Genomic DNA, 22,753 nt, shown 5'->3' on the forward strand with positions numbered 1-22,753 from the left:
CCACTTATTGAAGAGGCTGTCTTTTCTCCATTGTATATTCTTGCCTCCTTTATCAAAAATAAGGGGATGATATGTGCGTGGGCTTATCTCTGGGCTTTCTATCCTGTTCCATTGATCTATATTTCTGTTTTTGTGCCAGTACCATACTGTCTTGATTACTGCAGCTTTGTAGTATAGTATGAAGTCCAGGAGCCTGATTCCTCCAGCTCCGTTTTTCTTTCTCATGGTTGCTTTCACTATTTGGGGTCTTTTTTGTCTCCATACAAATTGTGAAAATTTTTGTTCTAGTTCTGTGAAAAATGCCATTAGTAGTTTGACAGGAATTCCATTGAATCTGTAGATTGCTTTGGGTAGTAGAGTCATTTTCACAATGTTGATTCTTCCAATCCAAGAACATGGTATATCTTTCCATCTGTTTGTATCCTCTTTAATTTCTTTGATCAGTGTCTTACAGTTTTCTGCATACAGGTCTTTTGTCTCCGTAGGTAAGTTTATTCCTAGGTATTTTATTCTTTTTGTTGCAATGGTAAATGGGAGTGTTCCCTTAATTTCACTTTCAGATTTTTCATCATTAGTGTATAGGAATGCAAGAGATTTCTGTGCATTAATTTTGTATCCTGCTACTTTACCAAATTCATTGATTAGCTCTAGTAGTTTTCTGGTAGCATCTTTAGGATTCTTTATGTAGAGTATCATGTCATCTGCAAACAGTGACAGCTTTACTTCTTCTTTTCCGATTTGGATTCCTTTTATTTATTTTTCTTCTCTGATTGCTGTGGCTAAAACTTCCAAAACTATGTTGAATAATAGTGGTGAGATTGGACAACCTTGTCTTGTTCCTGATCTTAGAGGAAATGGTTTCAGTTTTTCACCATTGAGGACAATGTTGGCTGTGGGTTTGTCATATATGGCCTATATTATGTTGAGGTAACTTCCCTCTATGCCTACTTTCTGGAGGGTTTTTATCATAAATAGGTGTTGGATTTTGTCAGAAGCTTTTTCTGCATCTATTGAGATGATCATATGGTTTTTCTCCTTCAATTTGTTAATATGGTGTATCACATTGATTGATTTGCGTATGTTGAAGAATCCTTTCATTCCTGGGATAAACCCCACTTGATCATGGTGTATGATCCTTTTAATGTGCTGTCAGATTCTGTTTGCTAGTATTTTGTTGAGGATTTTTGCATCTATGTTCATCAGTGATATTGGCCTGTAGTGTTCTTTCTTTGTGACATCTTTGTCTGGTTTTGGTATCAGGGTGATGGTGGCCTTGTAGAATGATTTTGGGAGTGTTCCTCCCTCTGCTATATTTTGGAAGAGTTTGAGAAGGATAGGTGTTAGCTCTTCTCTAAATGTTTCATAGAATTTGCCTGTGAAGCCATCTGGTTCTGGGCTTTTGTTTGTTGGAAGATTTTTAATCACAGTTTCAATTTCAGTGCTTGTGATTGGTCTGTTTATATTTTCTGTTACTTCCTGGTTCAGTCTCGGAAGGTTGTGCTTTTCTAAGACTGTGTTCATTTCTTCCAGGTTGTCCATTTTATTGGCATATAGTTGCTTGTAGTAATCTCTCATGATCCTTTGTATTTCTGCAGTGTCAGTTGTTACTTCTCCTTTTTCATTTCTAATTCTATTGATTTGAGTCTTCTCCCTTTTTTTCTTGATGAGTCTGGCTAGTGGTTTATCAATTTTGTTTATCTTCTCAAAGAACCAGCTTTTAGTTTTATTGATCTTTGCTATCATTTCCTTCATTTCTTTTTCATTTATTTCTGATCTGATCTTTATGATTTCTTTCCTTCTGCTAACTTTGGGGTTTTTTTGTTCCTTTTTCTCTAATTGTTTTAGTTGTAAGGTTAGGTTGTTTATTTGAGGTGTTTCTTGTTTTTGAGGTAGGATTGTATTGCTATAAACTTTCCTCTTAGAACTGCTTTTGCTGCATCCCATAGGTTTTGGGTCATTGTGTTTTCATTGTCATTTGTTTCTAGGTATTTTTTGACTTCCTCTTTGATTTCTTCAGTGATCTCTTGGTTATTAAGTAGTGTGTTGTTTAGCCTCCATGTGTTTGTATTTCTTACAGATTTTTTCCTGTAATTGATATCTAGTCTCATAGCCTTGTGGTCAGAAAAGATACTTGATATGATTTCAATTTTCTTAAATTTACCAAGGCTTGATTTGTGACCCAAGAGATGATCTATCCTGGAGAATGTTCCATGAGCACTTGAGAAGAATGTGTATTCTGTTGTTTTTGGATGGAATGTCCTATAAATATCAATTAAGTCCACTTTGTTTAATGTATCATTTAAAGCTTGTGTTTCCTTACTTATTTTCATTTTGGATGATCTGTCCATTGGTGAAAGTGGGGTGTTCAAGTCCCCTACTATGATTGTGCTACTGTTGATTTCCCCTTTTATGGCTGTTAGCATTTACCTTATATATTGATGTGCTCCTATGTTGGGTGCATACATATTTACAATTGTTATATCTTCTTCTTGGATTGATCCCTTGATCATTATGTAGTGTCCTTTTTTGTCTGTTGTAATAGTCTTTATTTTAAAGTTTATTTTGTCTGTTATGAGAATTGCTACTCCAGCTTTCTTTTGATTTCCATTTGCATGGAATATCTTTTTCCATCCCCTCACTTTCAGTCTGTATGTGTCCCTAGGTCTGAAGTGGGTCTCTTGTAGACAGCATATATATGGGTCTCCTTTTTTTAAAAAAAAAATTAATTAATTTTTGGCATCATTGGGTCTTTGTTGCTGCAAGCGGCAGCTACCCTTCTTTGCGGTATGCAGGCTTCTCATTGCAGTGGCTTCTCTTGTTGCAGAGTATGGACTCTAGGCACACCAGCTTCAGTAGTTGTGACACACAGGCTCAGTAGTTGTAGCTCAAGGGCTTAGTTGCTCTGCAGTATGTGGGATCTTCCCGGACCAGGGCTCGAACCCACGTCTCCTGCATTGGCAGGTGGATTCTTAACCACTGAGCCACAAGGGAAGCCCACGGGTCTTGTTTTTGTATCCATTCAGCTAGTCTATGTGTTTTGGTTGGAGCATGTAATCCATTTACATTTAAGGTAATTATCGATATGTATGTTCCTATTACCATTTTCTTAATTGTTTTGGGTTTGTTATTGTAGGTCTTTTCCTTCTCTTGTGTTTCCTGCCTAGAGAAGTTCCTTTAGTATTTGTTGTAAAGCTGGTTTGGTGGTGCTGAATTCTCTTAGCTTTTGCTTGTGTGTAAAGGTTTTAATTTCTCCATCGAATCTGAATGAGATCCTTGCTGGGTAGAGTAGTCTTGGTTGTAGTTTTTCCCCTTTCATCACTTTAAATATGTCTTACCACTCCCTTCTGGCTTGCAGAGTTCCTGCTGAAAGATCAGCTGTTAACCTTATTGGGATTCCCTTGTATGCTATTTGTTGTTTTTCCCTTGCTGCTTTTAATATTTTTTCCTTGTATTTAATTTTTGATAGTTTGATTAATATGTGTCTTGGCATGTTTCTCCTTGGATTTATCCTGTATTGGACTCTCTGTGCTTCCTGGACTTGATTGACTATTTCCTTTCCTATATTAGGGAAGTTTTCAACTGTAGTCTCTTCAAATGTTTTCTCAGTCCCTTTCTTTTTCCGTTCTTCTTCTGTGACCCCTATAATTCGAATGTTGGTGCATTTAATGTTGTCCCAGAGGTCTCTGAGACTGTCCTCAATGCTTTTGAATCTTTTTTCTTTATTCTGCTCTGCAGTAGTTATTTCCACTATTTTATCTTCCAGGTCACTTATCCATTCTTCTGCCTCAGTTATTCTGCTATTGATTCCTTCTAGAGAGTTTTAAATTTCATTTATTGTGTTGTTCATCACTGTTTGTTTGCTCTTTAGTTCTTCTAGGTCCTTGTTAAACGTTTCTTGTATTTTCTCCATTCTATTTCCAGGATTTTGGGTCATCTTTACTATCATTACTCTGAATACTTTTTCAGGTAGACTGCCTATTTCCTCTTCATTTGTTTGTTCTGCTGGATTTTTACCTTGCTCCTTCATCTGCTGTGTGTTTCTCTGTCTTCTCATTTTGCTTGACTTACTGTGTTTTAGGTCTCCTTTTCACAGGCTGCAGGTTCATAGTTCCCGTTGTTTTTGGTGTCTGCCCCCAGTGGCTAAGGTTGGTTCAGTGGGTTGTGTAGGCTTCCTGGTGGAGGGGACTGGTGCCTGTGTTCTGGTGGATGAGGCTGGATCTTGTCTTTCTGGTGAGCAGGACCACATCTGGTGGTGTGTTTTGGGGTGTCTCTGACCTTATTATGATTTTAGGCAGCCTCTCTGTTAATGGGTGGGGTTGTGTTTCTGTCTTGCTAGTTGACTGGCATAGGGTGTCCAGCACTGTAGCTTACTGGTTGTTGAGTGCAGCTGGATCTTTGCGTTGAGATGGAGATCTCTGGGAGAGCTTTCGCCGTTTGATATTACATGGAGCCGGGAGGTCTCTGGTGGACCAGTGTCCTGAACTCGGCTCTCCCACCTCAGAGGCACAGGCCTGACACCTGGCTGGAGCACCAAGACCCTGTCAGCCACATGACCCCTACTATCCTATGAAATTGTAAATCAGGGGAATTCCCTGCTGGTCCAGTTGTTAAGACTCTGCGCTGCAACTGCAGGGGGTGTGGGTTCTATCCCTGGTTGGGGAACCTGTAGTTTTGGGGCTGTCGTTCAGGAGACAACTCCGTCAGCTCCCATCCAGCTTCCCTATTTTATCTTCTCTGACTTGTGGGCTAGGTAGGAGTTTAATATTGTGACAAAGGGCACAAGCTTCTTTTGCAGATTGCCTGAATTATCAAAGTTAGGTGACTGGATGATTGGAGGCTGCTGGTTTTGGAGGGTCTCCTGCAGAGGCGGGGGCTGCAGTGCCTCAGTCTGGGGACAAGGACACTGGTCTCTTTCTTATTTCTTCATGGAAAAGAATTTTGGAGGACATTTTTTCTCTCCCTTAGAAACACCAGAAAGACTTTCAGAAAAGAAGTACTTTAGATTTATCAGATCTTTCAAACCAGATGCTGCTTTTCTGCTTTTGATTCCAAAATATGCTGTTTCTGCAGCTGGGAAGCACATGACAAGTAAAAGAAAGGACTCCTGAAAGCCTGTTTATTCATCCAGTAAATGTAAACAGCTCAAATATTAGCCTAGGAATACCCAACAGGTAGCATCAGAGAGACAGGCAAAGCTGGTGGTTTCGTCATCTTGGCAGCTACATATTTGGGTGTAAAAACTGATGATAAACTTTTTGTTGTCTCATAGGCCAGTATTCTCAAATTTTAATGTGCACATAAATCACCTGGGGGTCTTATTAAAATACAGCTTCAGATTCAGTAGGTCTGGCCTGGGGCTGAGATTCTATAGTCCTAACTATCTCTCGGGTAGCGCCCATCCTATTAGTTCCCAGACTACACTTTGAGTAGCAAATTTCCCATTCTAACAGATGCCTGGGGAAGGCAGTTTTCTTGAGTGGCTGGTAGGGACACCCTCAGATAACCCAGAAATGACAGTAGGAAAAAAAGACTGTTAAATGAATTAAAAGTACACGGCACAAGATAAACTGCAAGGTTAGAGTACATGAAATAATATTCCATTAATTATGAAAAGTATACACAGAATACATAAGAAGCAGATTGTAAGAAAGGCAATCCATGAGCAGGTCAGCCATTCTCCCCTTGTCTATCATTTCCTCTGTAGAGATTACATGGGGAGGAGTGTGGACCATTTCCATTGGGATAAAACTCTGCTGAGATGTACTTAAACAGCAATTACTGTGTACTCAGAGTAAAAAGCAATTTAAACCAGGTGACGAGGAGAATGTAGAATTCATTAGGCTTCTGCCCACAGCCCCTCTACCCGAAAAAATCCGATTGCTTACAAAAATTGATTTAAAAAAGAGCAGGTGGTGATAATTTTAGGTGCGTATTTACAAAGCTACCCTAAACATACCACCCTGGCATGAAAGAGTTTCTATTTTTTCTCAAAGAATTAACATAAACTCAAAAGGCTGCCTTGTTCAGGGTCTCTGGGAGGTGAAGTGTGCTACTATGGCTTCTAGGTGAGACTCAGCTCTGGGCCTTATGGACCCTCTCCTCAGATTACCCCAGGAATCACATCCCCTGAAACATTGATCAGGTCCTGTTCATCAAAGATAACTGCATATACTGAGAGGCTTGGAGGACATGGCTGAAAATACAACAAAATCACACCAGCTACAGTATCATGAAGTTTCTAAGTCACTGCAGAACTCAGAATAAAATGAAATTACCAGGGTAGAACATGTTTAAAACATGCACAAAATGACTCTGGATTTTAACATAATATTCCCTAAGGAGAAAAAAAACATAGATTGTGACCAAGATTAATCATGCAGCTTTTCCTCTAATTTCCTGTAGTGGAAGTTAAAAGCCAAGAACTGTTACTGAACTTGCACCCTCCAAATTCGCAGATGAGCCAAACCCTCCTTGACTCATTCCTGCCCTAACCCCAAGAGACCTCCAAAGAGCAGGGCTGAGCCGCTAATGCCTGATGTGCCTCTGCGTAGAGCTTGGAGCTTTAATTTCCCTTCTGGTCTTTGTTGACCATGTAAACACCATGAATTGTTGCTTTATCTCATATTTTGGTACTCCGTTATTGCTGTTGTACATTTTATTTTATTTTGTTTTGCAGTTTAGAGATGTTTTAATTTTAGGAAGGTAATGCTGTTGTGCATTTTCAATGCAATTAGAGATATTCTGCCAAGATAAATAAATATCCTTCATACAAGTAACTGTCTTTCCAGATATCCCACAGTCATCCTTTGCAGGTTTTAAGTCACTTTCATTCTCAAGGAAACTTTCAAAATAATTTATTCACTCTTATTTCTCAGTAAGTTTCCCTTGACTGCCTGCTCCATATTGACAGAGAAGATGTGAGGGGAATGACCTGCACTGATATTTAAGACCCAAAGAGCACTGTCCAGCATTTCATCCATTTTTAATGAATCACGAGGTGGAATGATCTAGGATTATCACACGATTAACTCTGTTGGCTGACTCTGCTTAGATACCCAGAAACATGGAATGCTCTTCATGTGAATGGTCCTGCTTTCTTCCCTATGCCTCTAGAGACCAGTCAGAGGTTAGCAATTCCCTGGGAGAATTGTCAGCTATGTGTTTTTGCCTTGTATTTGGTTATAGCTTTTTTCTCCATTCTCTAAATGTTTCCTGTTTAAAAGTACCTAACTTCCTTTGCAAGAAATTCGGTTTCCCTGACCTTCTCTCTTTTTTTTTTTCTGTTTCTAATGGTCCTTGAAATGAAAATGTTTTCTTGAGTTTCCTTATTTGTACTTGAGTCATTATACTCAATGACTCACGAGAATAGCTGGTGACCTGGGGTTCTCTCTGTTGAAGAGAATGCACATTTTGCATTCTGGCCTCTAAACATAGGGGTAGATTTAAAAATGAAGACATAAATGGTTAATCATCTCCAGCATGGTGTCAAACATTCCTTTAAAGTTAAACCTTGATTTTTAATCTTCTATCACTTTGGTCTTATGGATGAGTTTGCCTTTATGAATGCAATACTGCTTCTTTAAGGCTGACCTCAAATCAAATATTTCTTCTTGAAGACTCTCTACTTTGCGTGGTTATTGCTCATAGGAACCAACACTCCTAATGATATTTTTGTTGGCTTCAGATTCTGGGCTAACTTTTTAAAATTTTCTCCTGGAATTGTGAATGTGGTTGTGACTGCCTCTTTACTACCGTTTGAATATTATTTCCTTACTGGTGTTCTATGGAAGTTGTGTATGGTTACAGCCACTTCATCCGGTACCTCTCTTATAGACCGGAAATCTTTCAAATGGTTCTTTGCATGTCATGATCAAACATATTTTTATTAAAGTCTCAGGACCAAATCTCTCATCCTCTCATATGTGTATGACTCAGTTTTTGATTTCCCAGTTTAGTGCTGCCTGGTTTAGGGTGGATGTAGTTACTGCATTCAGTAATTGCTCTTTGAATATAAATTTACTTGGCAGAAAGCAGCCCAGAATTTTCCTGTTAACACAGCTCTGACTTGTGTCTTAGTCCTTTTGTGTTTCCAAAGGAGTCTATTAATTCTACCAAACAACCCACCATCTGACTGAAAAAAAAAAAAAATCTGTCAAACTAGCTACTTGATTAAGCCATTAGATTGAGATTACATTACATTGTATATTCCGGATTCCAGGCATATTAGCATGTAGATCAGATTCTTGTCTCTAGGTTATTACTAGTTTGATGGATTATCTTATTCTAGTGGCCCATGCCATGTGTTTGAAATGTGGCTAGGATCTATAGGATAAACAGATATAACTCGGGTAATACACCTACAAAACTCCAACTTAATATGCTGATAATGAATAGATTATAGTATGGAGTTGAAGGGCACTGGATGGGAAGCAGAAAAGCTGAGATCTGTCCCAGCTTTGTTGCAACACATCTCTTTTAACTCATCTGGGCTTGAGTTTTCTCATCTGTACAATGAAGGGATTGGACTATAGCTTCTTCTATCTCTGAAAAGTTAAGACTCTACCCTCCAATGGAGATCAGCTGCCCCTTCTTGACTTTGGAAGATAGTGTAGACCTTTAAAGGATCCTTGTTGAGATTTCTATGTCTTTTTATCTTTGGTTTCAGAATATAGTTTTATTCAATCTTATGGCAGAAAACATTTTTTTTTTTAAGTGAAATGAGCTACCAATCGCCATGAAACAGGGAATACATGATTAATTTGGTGGAACGACATTAACACATTTAGGTTGCTTTGTTCTTCATTATTTTATTCAACAATTAGCTCATAAGCCTGCTAAGAGCCTGTGCGCCACACAGCACTAACAGTCTCTCTCCAGGTTCTGGTTCCAGGTGAGAGAGAGATCTCCCACCATGAACAAGTTAATCTCTGTGGCCCATTAGGGAGGTGATGGCCTGGGGAACCGTTCACCTGTTGAGTGCACACATCTGGAAAATTCTCCTTGGCCGAGCAAACATACTGCTCTCAATTTTTCATCCACATCAATGAGATGTGAGGAGTGGCTCTTTAGCAAGACGCGACCACACAATAACGTAACAAAACCAGCTAATGGCACTTCATTTATTATAGGGCTAAATGCTCATTATTGTTTGTAAAGGATGAATTCATAACCTCTGCAGAGTTACAGTTTATACATGGTTGATTTCCATTTACAAAGAGAGAAAGTCATTGTTTTCTCTAAATGTCAAGCTTTGACTTACAAAACTCCCGTTTTCTTTTAGGTTGGGGGGTGTGTGTGTGTGTTCAAGAGAATGTTTAGCAACTAGATAGGGGAGAAGGGAAATAAAACTTGAAATGTAGTAGGGAAAGCACATTTCAAAAATTCTAAACAAACAAACAAACCCCCCAAAACTGAGGGGGTTTCATGGAAGGTCTTAACAGAGAAGACCCACACCATACACTTCTTTTTTAATGTGCTTCCTCCAGGAGCAGAAGGAACTGGGAAAACTGGATTTTTCCAACAGGAGTGTGAATCTGGAAATTCTTAAACTAAAATTTGTGTAATTTCATGCTGCAAAGAGGCACTCTGCTTATGCAATTGAAATAAAAAATAAAGTGCCTACCTGGGTGTTTCCAGAGTAAATGTAAGCAAATAAGACTAATTAGAAGCCTTCACAGTCTCTAATTAAAAGCTAGGAAATAACTCACTCTGTGATACAAGAATCCCTGGATGTTTGGAAGAGTCACTTCCCCAAGGCCAAAGTCCCTGTTCCATGGAGCATATCATTTTGGAAGCAGGGGATCCAGAGCTTGGTACCCATGGATCTAGCCCTGAAATACACATTTGGGGCAATGAGTACAGGAAATAGGGAGGGGCAATATTTTAGTACCAGTTGTACTTGGAAAATATCATTTAAAAAGAATGGGAGCTCCCATGGACAAGGAGAGAAGCACTTTCAGTTGAAGTGAGAGGGAAAATTGAGGCACTTTGCTTAAGCTTTGGGGACTTTTAAACACTTAACTTTTTCACGCCCCATGGCCCGATCCTTCTTTGGAATAAAGTTATTATTGGGCGTGGGAGAGAGTGTGAAATCAAGAAAGGAAAGGGGCATGCAATGGGGAAGGGAGGGAGCGGGAAAGTTCACTTTGCTGAATAAAGAATCTTTTAAAATATAGGTCTGCCACATTCTCTCCCCAATCAGTTTGACTGAAAAGCAGAAATACTACTTTCTTAAACACAGTTCATTTGCAATTTTCCATCACAATATAATGTGGAAAAAATAAGGCTACCTATCAACGGAAGCATATCTGGGGTGAATCTTAGGCAAAAAATGTGGACCTGCAATAATTCAGATGGTGTTTTCTTTCAATCAGTTTCAAAAATTATGGCTCCATATATTTCCAAAAGTTTCAACATTTTCTTGTATCTCCTTATAGTCAGGCGCTCAGAGGTACGTGTTGGTTTTAATAGCTTTGGTAGAAACATGCTGAAATAGGAATGGATATAAAACCCTTTGTCTTTAGGCTAATTTGGTGTGGATTTATAAGGCCTGAGTAAACTGGTAAATTAGTAAATTTCTTAAAATAATACAAATGAATGTAAGACACATAGTAGAAGAGCAGATTCAGAAAAAGAAAAAGGTTAGTATTGTATTCCCATGTTTTGTAAAAGATATCAAGTAAAGATACCAATACAGGAACCGAGTTCTTTTTTTGTTTTTCCTGTGATGATTTCCTATCAGCTTCATGTTCTTGGAGGGGGCGGTGAAAAATGCAAGATGGCCTTTGACTTTGTTTCCTGCGTGGTCAGTAGTGGCAGTGGCTGGAATCCGGGCTCAGCATTCTCGTAGAGTGTGCAACGTGGGTGCTTCTGGCTGGTAGGGAGGATGTGGCAGTTGGCTGATAGTGTGCCGTGTTTGGGAGGGCTCACAGGGCGGAGGAGCAAGCCTCTGTGTCAGGGACTTCCTCTCTGGTCATGCCCTCCTTTTGGCTTGAGCTGGGTCTCGGAGGTTGGCTGCCATTCTTACCCTTAGATGCGATGGAGGTGGGTCTCAAGCTACCTCAGATAATTAAACAGCAGCTGTGACACTTGGAGCAGTGTTTCTTCTTTTTCTTGGGATGGAAAATGGTGAGGATCGCTTCATCAAAAACAGCTTTGAGACCTTTCTGAGTCAGGGCCGAGCATTCCAAGTAGCACTGTGCTCCAATCTTAAACACACAAGAGAGAAAGGCATGAGAGGAGAAAAAGAGAGAAAAGCACAGCGGTGTCTGCCCTCTGCACAGCCAAGTGCTGCTGCTGCTTGTCTCACAAACAGCCTGGGGGATGGTTTGGATCATGTCTTTTTCATCTGCATTTCAATTTGCATCTGCTATCCTGATTTTTGGTATTTTTATATTTTTTTGCTTTCTGATATTAATAATAAATGATTGTGGATTGCTTTTGATAAGCAACAGATTCTGAAAGTGATCCATAACAATTTATTCCTAAATATAAGAATATAAAAAATATAAAAATTAAGAGAGGATTCAAACCAGTGATATGGTTTAAATATATATTGTGAACAACAGGGTACATGATGTTGTTTTTAGTACCTTCTCACTTGTATGCAGAACATGTAAATCCGGTGCAAGCGAAACATATTCCCTTCTGTATATTGTAGGGCAAGGTGTCAACTTGGTTAATAAAGCACATAGAAAGAGAGTGGGTGATATGGTTTTATAGGTCATTCTTGATTAAAATGCTCTTCTGACAAGGTATCTCTCAGCAAAGTAATATCTGATTGGTCATATTATTCAGTTTTAAGATACATTAAAAGGCATATCTTTAAGCAGTTAAACTCCAAAACACTAAAAATAAAAATCATAAAATGCATTTACTGACACAGACACCCTCCTTGTCAGTATACAGTCTATGTGTATTTAAATGAGGAAATATTTTGTGCTTGCTTAGGGCTTTGTTTCAAAGCTTTTGATGATTTCATATTATGATGTATTTGATAATCACAAGATCCCTATGAGAAATATAAAAATTCAGGCCAGAGCCATAGATTCTCATTAAAAAAATTGCAGGGTAGAGCAGACCAGAAGTTGGCAGTCAACTTCATGAGATAATTCATGTGAGGGAGACCTGGGGTTTTAATTGCTCCCAAGCTCAATATGAGCTAACAGTTTGATGTGGACCTTTTAATATTAAGGATATCTGGAGAAATGCTTCTATTGTATGCTTTACATTATAAGAATAACTTTGAAAAATTACAATGTATTCAGAAGAGGATGGCTGGATGGTGAGCTCCTGGAAACCAACAACAGATAAATGACTAAAACAGGGTAGCAAAATCACATGCCGATTAGGGCCAGTAGCTTATGTAACTGAGTAAAGCAGGGCTGGTGTCAGACAACAGGGAGAGGTAGAGTCTGTGGCGGCCTGTGAAGTAAACACCCTCTCCAGAGCTGGTAGTCTATTTGGCTTAGGCAACTGTTGCCAGGCAGGAACGTTGGTTCATCACTGCCATCTTTGTATTTTTCAAGAGGACTTGGGCATTTGGATTTTAGTTAATATTTACCAATTTAAAAACACTCTGTGGTCCAAGCAAGCTGCTGATGTGGGATGTCTTTGGCAGCAACCAGCCAGTTTGTAATGTGTGGATTAAAGGGACTGGTGACTTAGCTTAGAGTAGAGTGGGAACAGCCCCAGAAGGTGAAATGTACTGTTTAAGGACATCCAACTAGAAAGTAAATGATCTAGACCTAGCATCTGGGTCACTTGATGTGTGTTATTTTCCTAGTTCCATGACGGAAACTGTGACCCTCGTCACTCAACACTGCAAGAAGCTGGTCAAGCTGACAGTTAATGAAATGAAGCTGCCTACCTGTTTGAAAGTCCACAGATAAGAAAGCTAAGCATGAGGTAAAACTGTTCTGGTGGCATCCAGATATTATGCACTTGCTTTTTTCCTGTATGGTTAATGGTTACTGTATGAGCCAAAGGAAAATACTCAAAGAAAAGATGTTAGATATTGATAACTTATTTTATGGTTTCGTTTTGACCATGGTCTGGATTAGAATATGGCTTTTTAATATAATTAAAACAACTGAATGCAAGAGAGGGATAAAGGATAGAGAAAGTTTTCCTAATAATGTTCTGAAATGTCATCTGTCACATTTTGGGATTGTGTTCGGTATTCGATACGAACACATGTGAAAAGCACACTAATCTAGTGAATGTGTCAACTGAATGAGTGCTTGTAATGTGCTGGCTCTTGTCAGTCATCCTGAAAAAATACACAGAAAGCACTGTGGGGCTGTTCTATCCAGAATACCTCCCCACTAATGATCACAAGCCTCAGTTGATTCTGGAAATTACAGGAGAGCTGGGCTGCTCTGGGCTCACACGTGGAGTTCTGGACTGTCTGGTCCTGCAAGACGGGCGAGCACACTCTCTCCTCCTCCTGTCCCCTCTCCCCACCCCCTCACCCCCCACCCCACAGTGCTGCTGACAGCGTGTCAGAGTTTGTCTTTGGATGGTGCAGGAGGAGTCCAAACTTGTCTTTCCCAATTCAGACATTTCTGAAGGTAATGAAACAGCAGATCAAGGCATTATTGTATAACTGGGTTAATATAACATTATTTTGTACTGATAGTTTCAGGAAAAGTAGCAAACAGATTTTGGGTGTGATTTGGGAAATATGTGTGAGAACCAGAACCCAGTTGTGAGATGAGTATTGTTAACCATGGTTCAAGGGCTCTGAGGGTCAGAGAGGAGAATTTATTCAGGTTCAGGGAAAAGGCGCAGCCATGTTATAGGGACTGCTGAAGAAAAAAATGTGTGCCCTCAAAGATGCAAAATGGAAAACCATCCCAAGGAAATACAGCCTCTCTTACAGCAGCAACTTCATCTGCCTTTTGGAGCAAAGTGATCTACACAGTCAAATATTTAGAACCCATCTGTAAGTGTTCAGGATTCATAGATCTTTGTTGAGATACACATGCTAGCAATCTGGGACATGCTTTACCAAAATGATGTGTTTTCAAGAACAAACTAGAGATTGAGAAATGTAAACTGAGAGAACACTTCCCTGCTAACTTTATAATAGCTAAAACTTATTGTCTCAAATGCTGGGAAATTTTTCAGAGGTGTAGAGAACATTTTGAGTCCGACAAGAAGAAATCAGAAAACAGGCAAACAAATTCACAATGACCAATCAAGTGGAAGAAAACCTAGTATTTCTTCCAGATGGTCCTCATGGAGGTGGGACACATTCTAGAACAAGATAAGGTATAACTGGAAAGAATAAAGGTGGAGAGGTCTTCCCAGCTGCAGACGTGTCTGAGAGGACACAGTTTCAACAACTCTAGCTTGCTGAGCTAGATCTCATGGTACATTGACTCATTCAATCGGGAGGTAAGTCTATCACCATTCTCCTTTGCAGCTCAGATAACTGATGTCCAGAGAGGTTAGGTAACCTCTCTAAGGCCACACAACTAAGAAAATGGCAGAGATTTGAATTTGTCTGTCTCTTGAGCCAGGGTCTTAACCATTCTCTTGTGCTCTCTCTAGCAAGTGTAAAGAAATATGTTTGAAAGAGCAAAACTGACGAACAAATGGAGATGCTGTTATGGGCTGAGTGACGGTAGTGAGAGAAGGAGAGAAGGAAAAGTAAGGCAGTTCCTGTAAATGGAGAGAAGACATGTTAGTAGAATGGACAGAGTGGGCTTGTATCTTAAGGAATGGCTAATAGCAGAGAAGTTCCTTATTTCTTATTTAAGAACTAGGAAGGGTACATGCAGCGAGAGGGCAACTTGAGAGCCAAGCAAAAGAAAAGGAGCCAAATAGTTTGTGAGAGAATTCCTTCTCAACAAATCAACATTATGACCAAATTGCTGAAAGAGGAGAAGGGTTTCCAGGCTGCATGCATTTGCTGCTGATGTTTCTTTCAAGAACTGGCAGAATTTGCCAATGCAAGGGTGGATAATGTGAGGGCACTGCTTGAGTGTAGGTTATTATGGAGTGGTGGGGACTGTGGCTTACTGAAGGGTATATACATTGCTTAAAAGACTGTTGAAAAGTTGCAGTTGATGAGGAAACGCTGGATAGTGCTGCCGGGTGTACTGATTTTTTTTAAAGAAGCTAGAAATGTGTATATTTACATAAAGTTTCCAAATTGTTCAATGTTGACCACTAAATCACATCAAAAATACCTGTGTGGGTTGATCAAAACATTTGTGGGTGAAATTTGGCCCATTACTTGCATGTATTGGTCTCCTTATCTGGAATTTCGTCTCCCCAGTCCCCTAACTTTGTCCACTTGACAAACTTGTTCCTATCCTGTAAACCTGGCTCAGTTCTCAACTACTCCAAGAAATCGTCTCTGAGTCCTCCTCCCCTGAATGTGTCCATCACTCTCTCCTTTCTGTTACCTCAGCCCTTTGTGTACCTTTCTGTTGTATTTGTTCAGTTGGTGTACTTTTGTTTGTCTATCTCTCTCATCTTCTGGCCTGTGGGTCTCTTGAGGGCAGGGGCTATCTCTCTCTCACCTCTGTAGCCCAGACCCCAGTGGTGAAGTGACTGATTTCTAATGACCATGGGAGAAAGAGGAAATGGCCGGCACACAAAACAAGGAAGGTAATGGTGACTCTTGCAGTCAGGGGGAGGGTACTAAAGACTCCATGAGAATTGATGACAGGATTTTTGCTGCAGTTTTGCTGCTTTAAACCCCACTGGTGCAAGTTAAAAATCCAGGGGGAAACAGGTGCTAAGACAAAGAGTGAGAACAGCAATAAAAAAGGCACAGGGTGAAGAAGATGGCAGGAGAGGCCCAAAAGGGGCCAAAGACCAAAAAAGGAAAGATGGTCAGGTGTTTTATCAAGAAATACCTTAGGAAGTCTGAGCTTAGAAAATCATGTTTAGGTTGTATCCAATGGAATTGGGAAAGAGAATGCACAAAAGTATCATCTTAGAGCTAAAGTGGCACATATTAGGTATCAGTTATTGACAAATAAGTCCAGTGGCAGTATGGACATACACAAATGAGAAAAACATGGGAAAAGTAGGCTGAAGATTAAAAAACACAATAATGAAGGGAGGAGGGAGGATAAAACAAGTAAAGGGATAACAATGAATATTTATTATAAATTGATATAAAACATTTATGTAAATGTAGTTGACTTTGGAGTGTAAAGAACTGGAAATATGTACAATATGAAAATGTCCTTTATAAATAAAATGCCCTTTGAGTCCAAAAAGAGATGATAGATAAAAAATGTTTTGGAAATTGAAAAGTACTGAACAAAAGGATATAAAAAAATCTGAACTTGCAAAGCCTTTAAGCTATGGGGAGAATATACACATTAAATATGGGGCTTCAGTCTGTAAACAAAGAAGCCCCAAACCTAAGGGTTTCTTTTCAGATTATAGGAGGGAAGCAGAAGAGCATGGTGGTTAAAGCACAGTTTCATATCCTGGCTCTGCCACTTTCAAGTGGTGTGACTTTAGTCTCTCTGAGCCTCAGTTTCCTCAAGGAAAGTGGAGGTAATAATATATACACCTCAGGGGGTTGCTGTGAGGATTAATTAAGACAAAGCATGTAAAGCGCTTGGCATGAAACCCAGCCCACTGCAAACACTCCATAAATGTTAGCTGTTATTATAAACTACTTGACAGGAAAGTCAGGGAGCAGAGAAACTTAAAGCATCTCTATAATTACACGAATTGTGATGAAACAAGTTAAACTCTTGCTTGGTTTTCTTCTAAATTGGATTTTGTTAGCTAAACATGATTCTCTCAGTATCTGAGAGCAGTTGCTAGGAGAAACTGGCAAAAGGCAATGAAGTGGTGAACTCAGCCATTGTTCCTAAAATAAATATGAAATGAGATGGGAGGCTTTGGAACAACTTCTTCTCAGAGGGAAAAAACGACTTCCCAAATGAGAATTCAGTCTAGGACACTGACAGGATGGTGGTGGGAGAGAGGCCAGAAGCAAGAGACACAGAAAACAAGCTCCTGCAAAAAGGAGGCTTCCGGGACCTCCTTTTTGTGAAAAATGCCTAGCTGGGAATCACATACAATCATTTATGGAGCTATATATTTATGTACCTTAGGGAGAGAATGGAAGCTGGATGTGTGAGGAAAAGGTAGAAGAACCTGTAGATGTATGCCCATCTTATAGGAGGAAAAACAAATGGCTGGAGGAGAGTTTACACAAGGTCAGGTGCATGGGGATGATGTCCACAGAGCTGGCTTAGAGTTGTTTTATTGTGTTATTATCAGCTGTATGAATCAAACGTGTTCATCTCCCTAAGATTCTGTTCCCTCACCTGTAAGAGGAGACCAGGACTATGTGCCTGAGGGTGAGCATGAGGCTGAAATAGACAGAGCTTGTAAAGTGCTTAGTGAGAACACAATGGATGGCTCACACTGCTGGTTCTGACATTACTATCCATAGAGGTAGGAAGCGTTAACTTTCTCAAATATTTGTAAGATGTTCTCATATATTGCATCCATAAAACATAACTTTAACCCCTTTCTATTCGAGTGTATCGCTTAATTTTGTTGCCTATAAGAAAGTTTTAATAAGAGAAATGCATGCATTTTTATTCACAAAGAATTGGTAGTTAATGTTATTCTTGACCTATTTAAAAGAGGGACCCCTAACTCTGCCCCAGGGCATACATTTGCAGGGTTAGTTACTTTAGAAAGTAAAAGAGGAATTTCTGAAACCTCTGGCAGGGCTTGATGGGTTTGTGACTAAATCAATGAGGAGGTTATGGAAATATGATTTATAACCCTCCTCTTGCATATGGTACCTCATCCTCTTGTGTTCATTTTAGTGTCTGCCTTTGTTTGCATCTTGGTGGTAAATGGGAGACAAAGACTTGGTCTGAATCATTTGCCCAACAAAATCACTGTTAAGCTCTTAAGAATGAAGAAAGGTCTGTGGAAACTGTTCCAGCTGTGAGCAAGTAGCTATTATCTGTCGAATAGCCACTTGGATTCTCCAACCAGTTACCTTTTGGTCTATGTTACTCTTTTAAGATGCTGTTTGTGACAAAATCCAGCCTCTCTAAGTGGCTATTCATTACAGGGTGAGAAATACTGAACAAATATAACCCTGCCAGATGGAAATCGAAGTCTCTCCCAGGAAAATCACAAAATGCCTTTTATGGAGTCATTTAAATGAGTCACATGGATAATAAGCAATGAAATTTACAAATATATATCTAATGATTCCCATTATTCATACTTAATATGGCAAATGGGTAATTTTAGAGGTTGCTAAATCAAATAATAAGTGCTTCAGCTGTTTAAATTCACCAAGTTTCTTAATGAAAAACAGACAGTGCTGGCTGACAAGAATGCTAAGCAAATGGTCCCTCCCAGCCTGACGAGAATAGAGGGGAGAGTATAAAGCAGAGAGATGACTCTGAACACATTGTATTTTAAAGCAAAAGCCGATGTCGTTCTTCCATTCCAAAGCATACAGCAAACTCTTCTCTCAGCATCCATTTAAAATGAAATTCAAATCGGTACCGCTTTTGCAAGCTTCACGCCATGCTCATAAGTGAGAGGTTTCTCTTTCATATACAGCAAACGGGCCAAGGTTTTGGGGTCATCTCGGAGATCAATCTGGCAAAAAACACACATGTGATACACTTATTTATTTTTTCAGGCCTCACCAGATGTTTAAAACTGTGACATAATAGAGATGTTTTTCCCCTTGACACCTATGAATTTTCTTTAAGGAAGCACATACACATGGCCATATTATGTCTAAAAATTAGAGTGAGTTCTTTGTAAGTGTATACACCAGGCTTTCCTTATAGTTTCCCCTTCAAAGCTATTACCCTGGGAGCTGATTCGAATGATTCTGTAGCTGTTGCAAATGTTTTTTGAAATTTCCTGTTTATTCCTAGGTCCCACTTATAGGATATACAAAATAATCAATCAGTCTTACTACTGTACGGTAATGCCTCATTTGATCCCTGGTTATACTACTCATTATCTAATAGTTTATTTCCTGGCTCTGAATATATATATATATATATATATATATATATATATTTTTTTTTTTTGGAGGGGGCACAGTTTCCAAACCAAATCTTCACCCTCAAAGGGATGAAAATTTGCCACCTGTGAGGATATTCTAACAAATGTGCTGCAGGCTCTGAAGGCAAGTCCTAAAAAGGAATTTCCAAAGGGCTTGCTCAAGGAATAAGCATTAATCTTTTCAAAGGCAGAACTACTTCGAAAATAGCATCTATGTTTGGATTAGGGTTGATAATTTAATTAAATATTTAAGTTGCTTTAAAATCTCACTGTGTGTGTGAACACATGCATACATACATGGGTGTAAATGTGGGCACATAAAGGCTTGTGTTTTAAAGGAAAAATAATATATTCATATATTAGGGTCCCGTAAGCACATTTCTCAGCTTTACTAATTTGTGTGTGTGGGCATTTTTGTTTTGGCCTTAATTTTTCAACTTAGTGCCCACCAGTTATAAAAAGGATTCAAATCATACAAAGATGTTTACATGTCCCATCACATATTTTCCCACCAAATGGTCAGACACTATCGTCTGGAGTTAAGGCAAAAGATTTCATTTAAACAAACTAATAATTGTCTTTCAGAGCAGAAGCATTAACTGTACTCTGATTTATGGATGTATTAATTATCTGTCCATACACTCTCTAGGAAATATTTTCCTTTCTTTTACTTTTTAAAAAATTTCTCTTTGTGAAGCACAATGTAAAATGAGAAATAGAAAGCAGCAGCATATGAAACAGATAATAAAGCTCTTTGGTATCGTTACATTTCCATATGTCTTTGGGATAGTAATTTGGGTTTTAACATAGCAAAGAACAAAATCTATTTAAAATTATAAAAAGCTGGAACAATCTTTAATGCATCTGTGCAACTGGCTTACTGCTGGAGATTCAAACTATGGAACTTTATTAGCTTTCAAAACACTTTAAAGCCTTTTACAATCACAGCTTTATCTGGTATATATCTGTTTTAATGTTTTTTTAAGATCTGAGAGATAGGGGGCTTAAAGGGAATAGAGAACAATGAATTTCTGTCTTCCTTTTCAAGGGCTGTTCCTGAAGAATTTTTGTCATAATGAGCCTTTCTGATTGCTGCGGTCATTTTGACATTCACACCTATTTTGTGACTTTCAAAGAATCATGGATTTTAGATATAAAAAATATTTCATAATAAGTGTAATTGACATCTGCAGCTCATTCCTCTGGCTCAGGACTGGAGAAGGTTGTCTATTTAAAAAATTACTTTGTTATTTAAAAGCAAAAAGCAGAGAGATTAGTTTTTAAAGGCCCCATCAAAACTTCCTGTTTCATGTTAAATAGCTTTATTGTCTTTTCAACCATGGGCTAAATAATCATTCAGTTCTTAATAAAGGCTGTTCATAGGATTAATGTATCTGAGACACTCTTCTATAGTGTTTGATAGAATAGGATGTTCAGGAGATGCCGAAAGGGTCTTTTCATTTTCACAAACCCTCCACCGACCGACCCTCCCTGCCATGCCTGCCTTCGAACCTGGGTCCCTATGAGGACGTAAGGCACGTGAGGCATGCAGTCCTTCAGCTCCGGGACCCACTCCTCCTGGACGTTGTGATAAGAGGCAGGATTTACGACGGAGAAGCAGATCAGAAACACATCCGTGTTGGGGTAGGAGAGCGGTCTCAGCTGGTTGTAATCCTCCTGCGGGAAGAGCAAAGAGTTTGTGCGTTTGTACAGCTGGGGTGAGGTGTGGCCACGCAGTTCCAGGGAGTGACTCGGGAAAGATTCCACCGTCGTGCCCTTCGACCCCATTCCTTCCCTGACCCTGGAATCTGGTGGTTCCCTATATTACAAGAAGTAAAGGAGCCATCAATCCGGAAAACACCTGTTTGTTCTGTATAGAGATTATGAATCGCCTCCGTTTAAGATGAACTAAAAAAAAAAAAAAAAAAACCTAAAAAAAAATTTTAAAATAGCTTTAGTGTGGTAATTTACATACCATGAAGTTCATCCATTTAATGTGTATAACTCAGTAAGAATTATTGCAATTCTCCTGTCCCTTGGGAATTGTGTTGTATCGAATAGGGATTTAAATTAGTGGGTCATTGGCCAAGGCACAGAAATTCTCTCCTTATATAATTAAAAAAATTGCATTGAAATTTAATTTAAAATAAGCTAACTCGAATGCAAAGCAAAGAGTTGTTGCCAAGTCATACACCACAGTATTTGAAGAAATATATTGTCTGAGGGTTTAGAGCTAGGAATTTGGGGATTTGTTTATAAATCTACCTAAAAGCCATACTGTGGCCTAATAAATAAAATGCCAGATTAATGACTTTTCAGACCAGAATATGCTCTAGTTGAAGAGTTCCTGTTTGCATACGATGTTTATGTATATGCTGTTTTAGTGGGAGATGATAGAGACAAAGAAAAACATTGGATCATCTCAACTTTGGGAAAATGACAGCAAGTACCTTTTATTGTATGTAAAATGTTTTAGGAGGTTCCAAGGTAAAATCTGCTATTTCATTAGAAGGTTTAATCTATTTTCATAGAATTTGGTAACACATAAGCCCAAAGTAACTTTATGTGTGTGTATACTTTACATGTATATACTATGTATACACACATGTTCTCACATACCACAATATGACAAAATGTTCATACACACTACGTGTAATTTATATACATATACACACTACATACAGGCACACATTATACATACATACATAGGTGCAATCAAATCTATATGTTCACACTTATACATGTGTACATAGACATGGGCAACATATCAATTCATTTATTAGGGTCTGTCCTTACTACTCTTCCTAACACTTAAAAAAGTTACAAAATTTATATATGCTCTTTGCAAAAATTCAAACATTACGGAAGTACATAGAGTAGAAGTAAAACTTTGTTCCCATCCTGCAGTTGATCTCTAAGAGTTTTTCCTCTCTTCCCAGAGGAAGCAGCTATGTAACAGTATCCTTCCGAACTTTTAATATTTATTTACGTATATAACATACACATGTTTATTTAAAAAAGAAATTGATTATATAGCTCATATTGTTGTGACACTTGTTTTTTTCAACTTAACAGGTCATGGATATTTAAAAATATTGACCTCACTATCTTTCTATTGACCCTAACAATGTCTTTATAAAAAGGGGGTGCACACAGCCACGTACATGTATGCCCCTTCCAAGGGGAGGAAGCCCCTTAGAATGTCAAGGGTGGTCATCTCTGGTTGGTAGCCGTGCATTTATCTGTCATTTACTCAAGGTGCCCAGCACACAGGGGCTCAATATGCATGGCTGGCACTATTACTGCTTCTAATACTAACAAAATCTAAGCAAAATTCAATGCAAGCTGGCAAGGATGCTAAAAAATCCTAAAATCCTAAAAAGTGAACTAAAAGAACACACAAAAAAATCAGTCATTGTGGTTGAGTACATTGCTTAAAAACTGATTGGGCCAGGCCTACGATTGCATCTCAGTCAAGTTGTGCCCATGGCTATGTGTGTGTGTGTGTGCGCCCCTGCGTGGCAGGGGTGGGAGTGTGGGAGGGGACAGCTTGTCTCTTGTCAGTGACTCTCCTCTTTCCACAGCTAGCCCTGAAAGCCAAATCTGTCCCACAGTCTCTCTGCCTCTCTCCTTTCTCTCTGGGACTTTCTCTCTCACAGTAGCTGTGAAGCCCACAAGCCAAGAACTCTCCTTCCCAGCCCATAATCTACAG

General features: G+C 39.0%; 1 protein-coding gene across 1 annotated transcript in view; it reads right to left on the reverse strand.

The window, feature by feature from the left end:
* Positions 1–8,787: 8,787 nt before the first annotated feature.
* The window catches only part of RHOJ (ras homolog family member J), an 83,359-nt gene continuing 69,393 nt past the window's right edge, over positions 8,788–22,753 (reverse strand). The window contains exons 3-5 of the mRNA XM_082442819.1: positions 20,554–20,718; positions 18,526–18,621; positions 8,788–11,207 (exon numbers count right to left, since the gene is read on the reverse strand). Coding sequence (XP_082298945.1) covers positions 11,061–11,207; positions 18,526–18,621; positions 20,554–20,718 — 408 coding nt within the window. The 3' untranslated portion in view covers positions 8,788–11,060. The remainder of the gene's footprint in view (positions 11,208–18,525; positions 18,622–20,553; positions 20,719–22,753) is intronic.

The sequence above is a fragment of the Balaenoptera physalus genome, assembly GCF_965194825.1.
Source record: "Balaenoptera physalus genome assembly, chromosome: 2".
Lineage (NCBI taxonomy): Eukaryota > Metazoa > Chordata > Mammalia > Artiodactyla > Balaenopteridae > Balaenoptera > Balaenoptera physalus.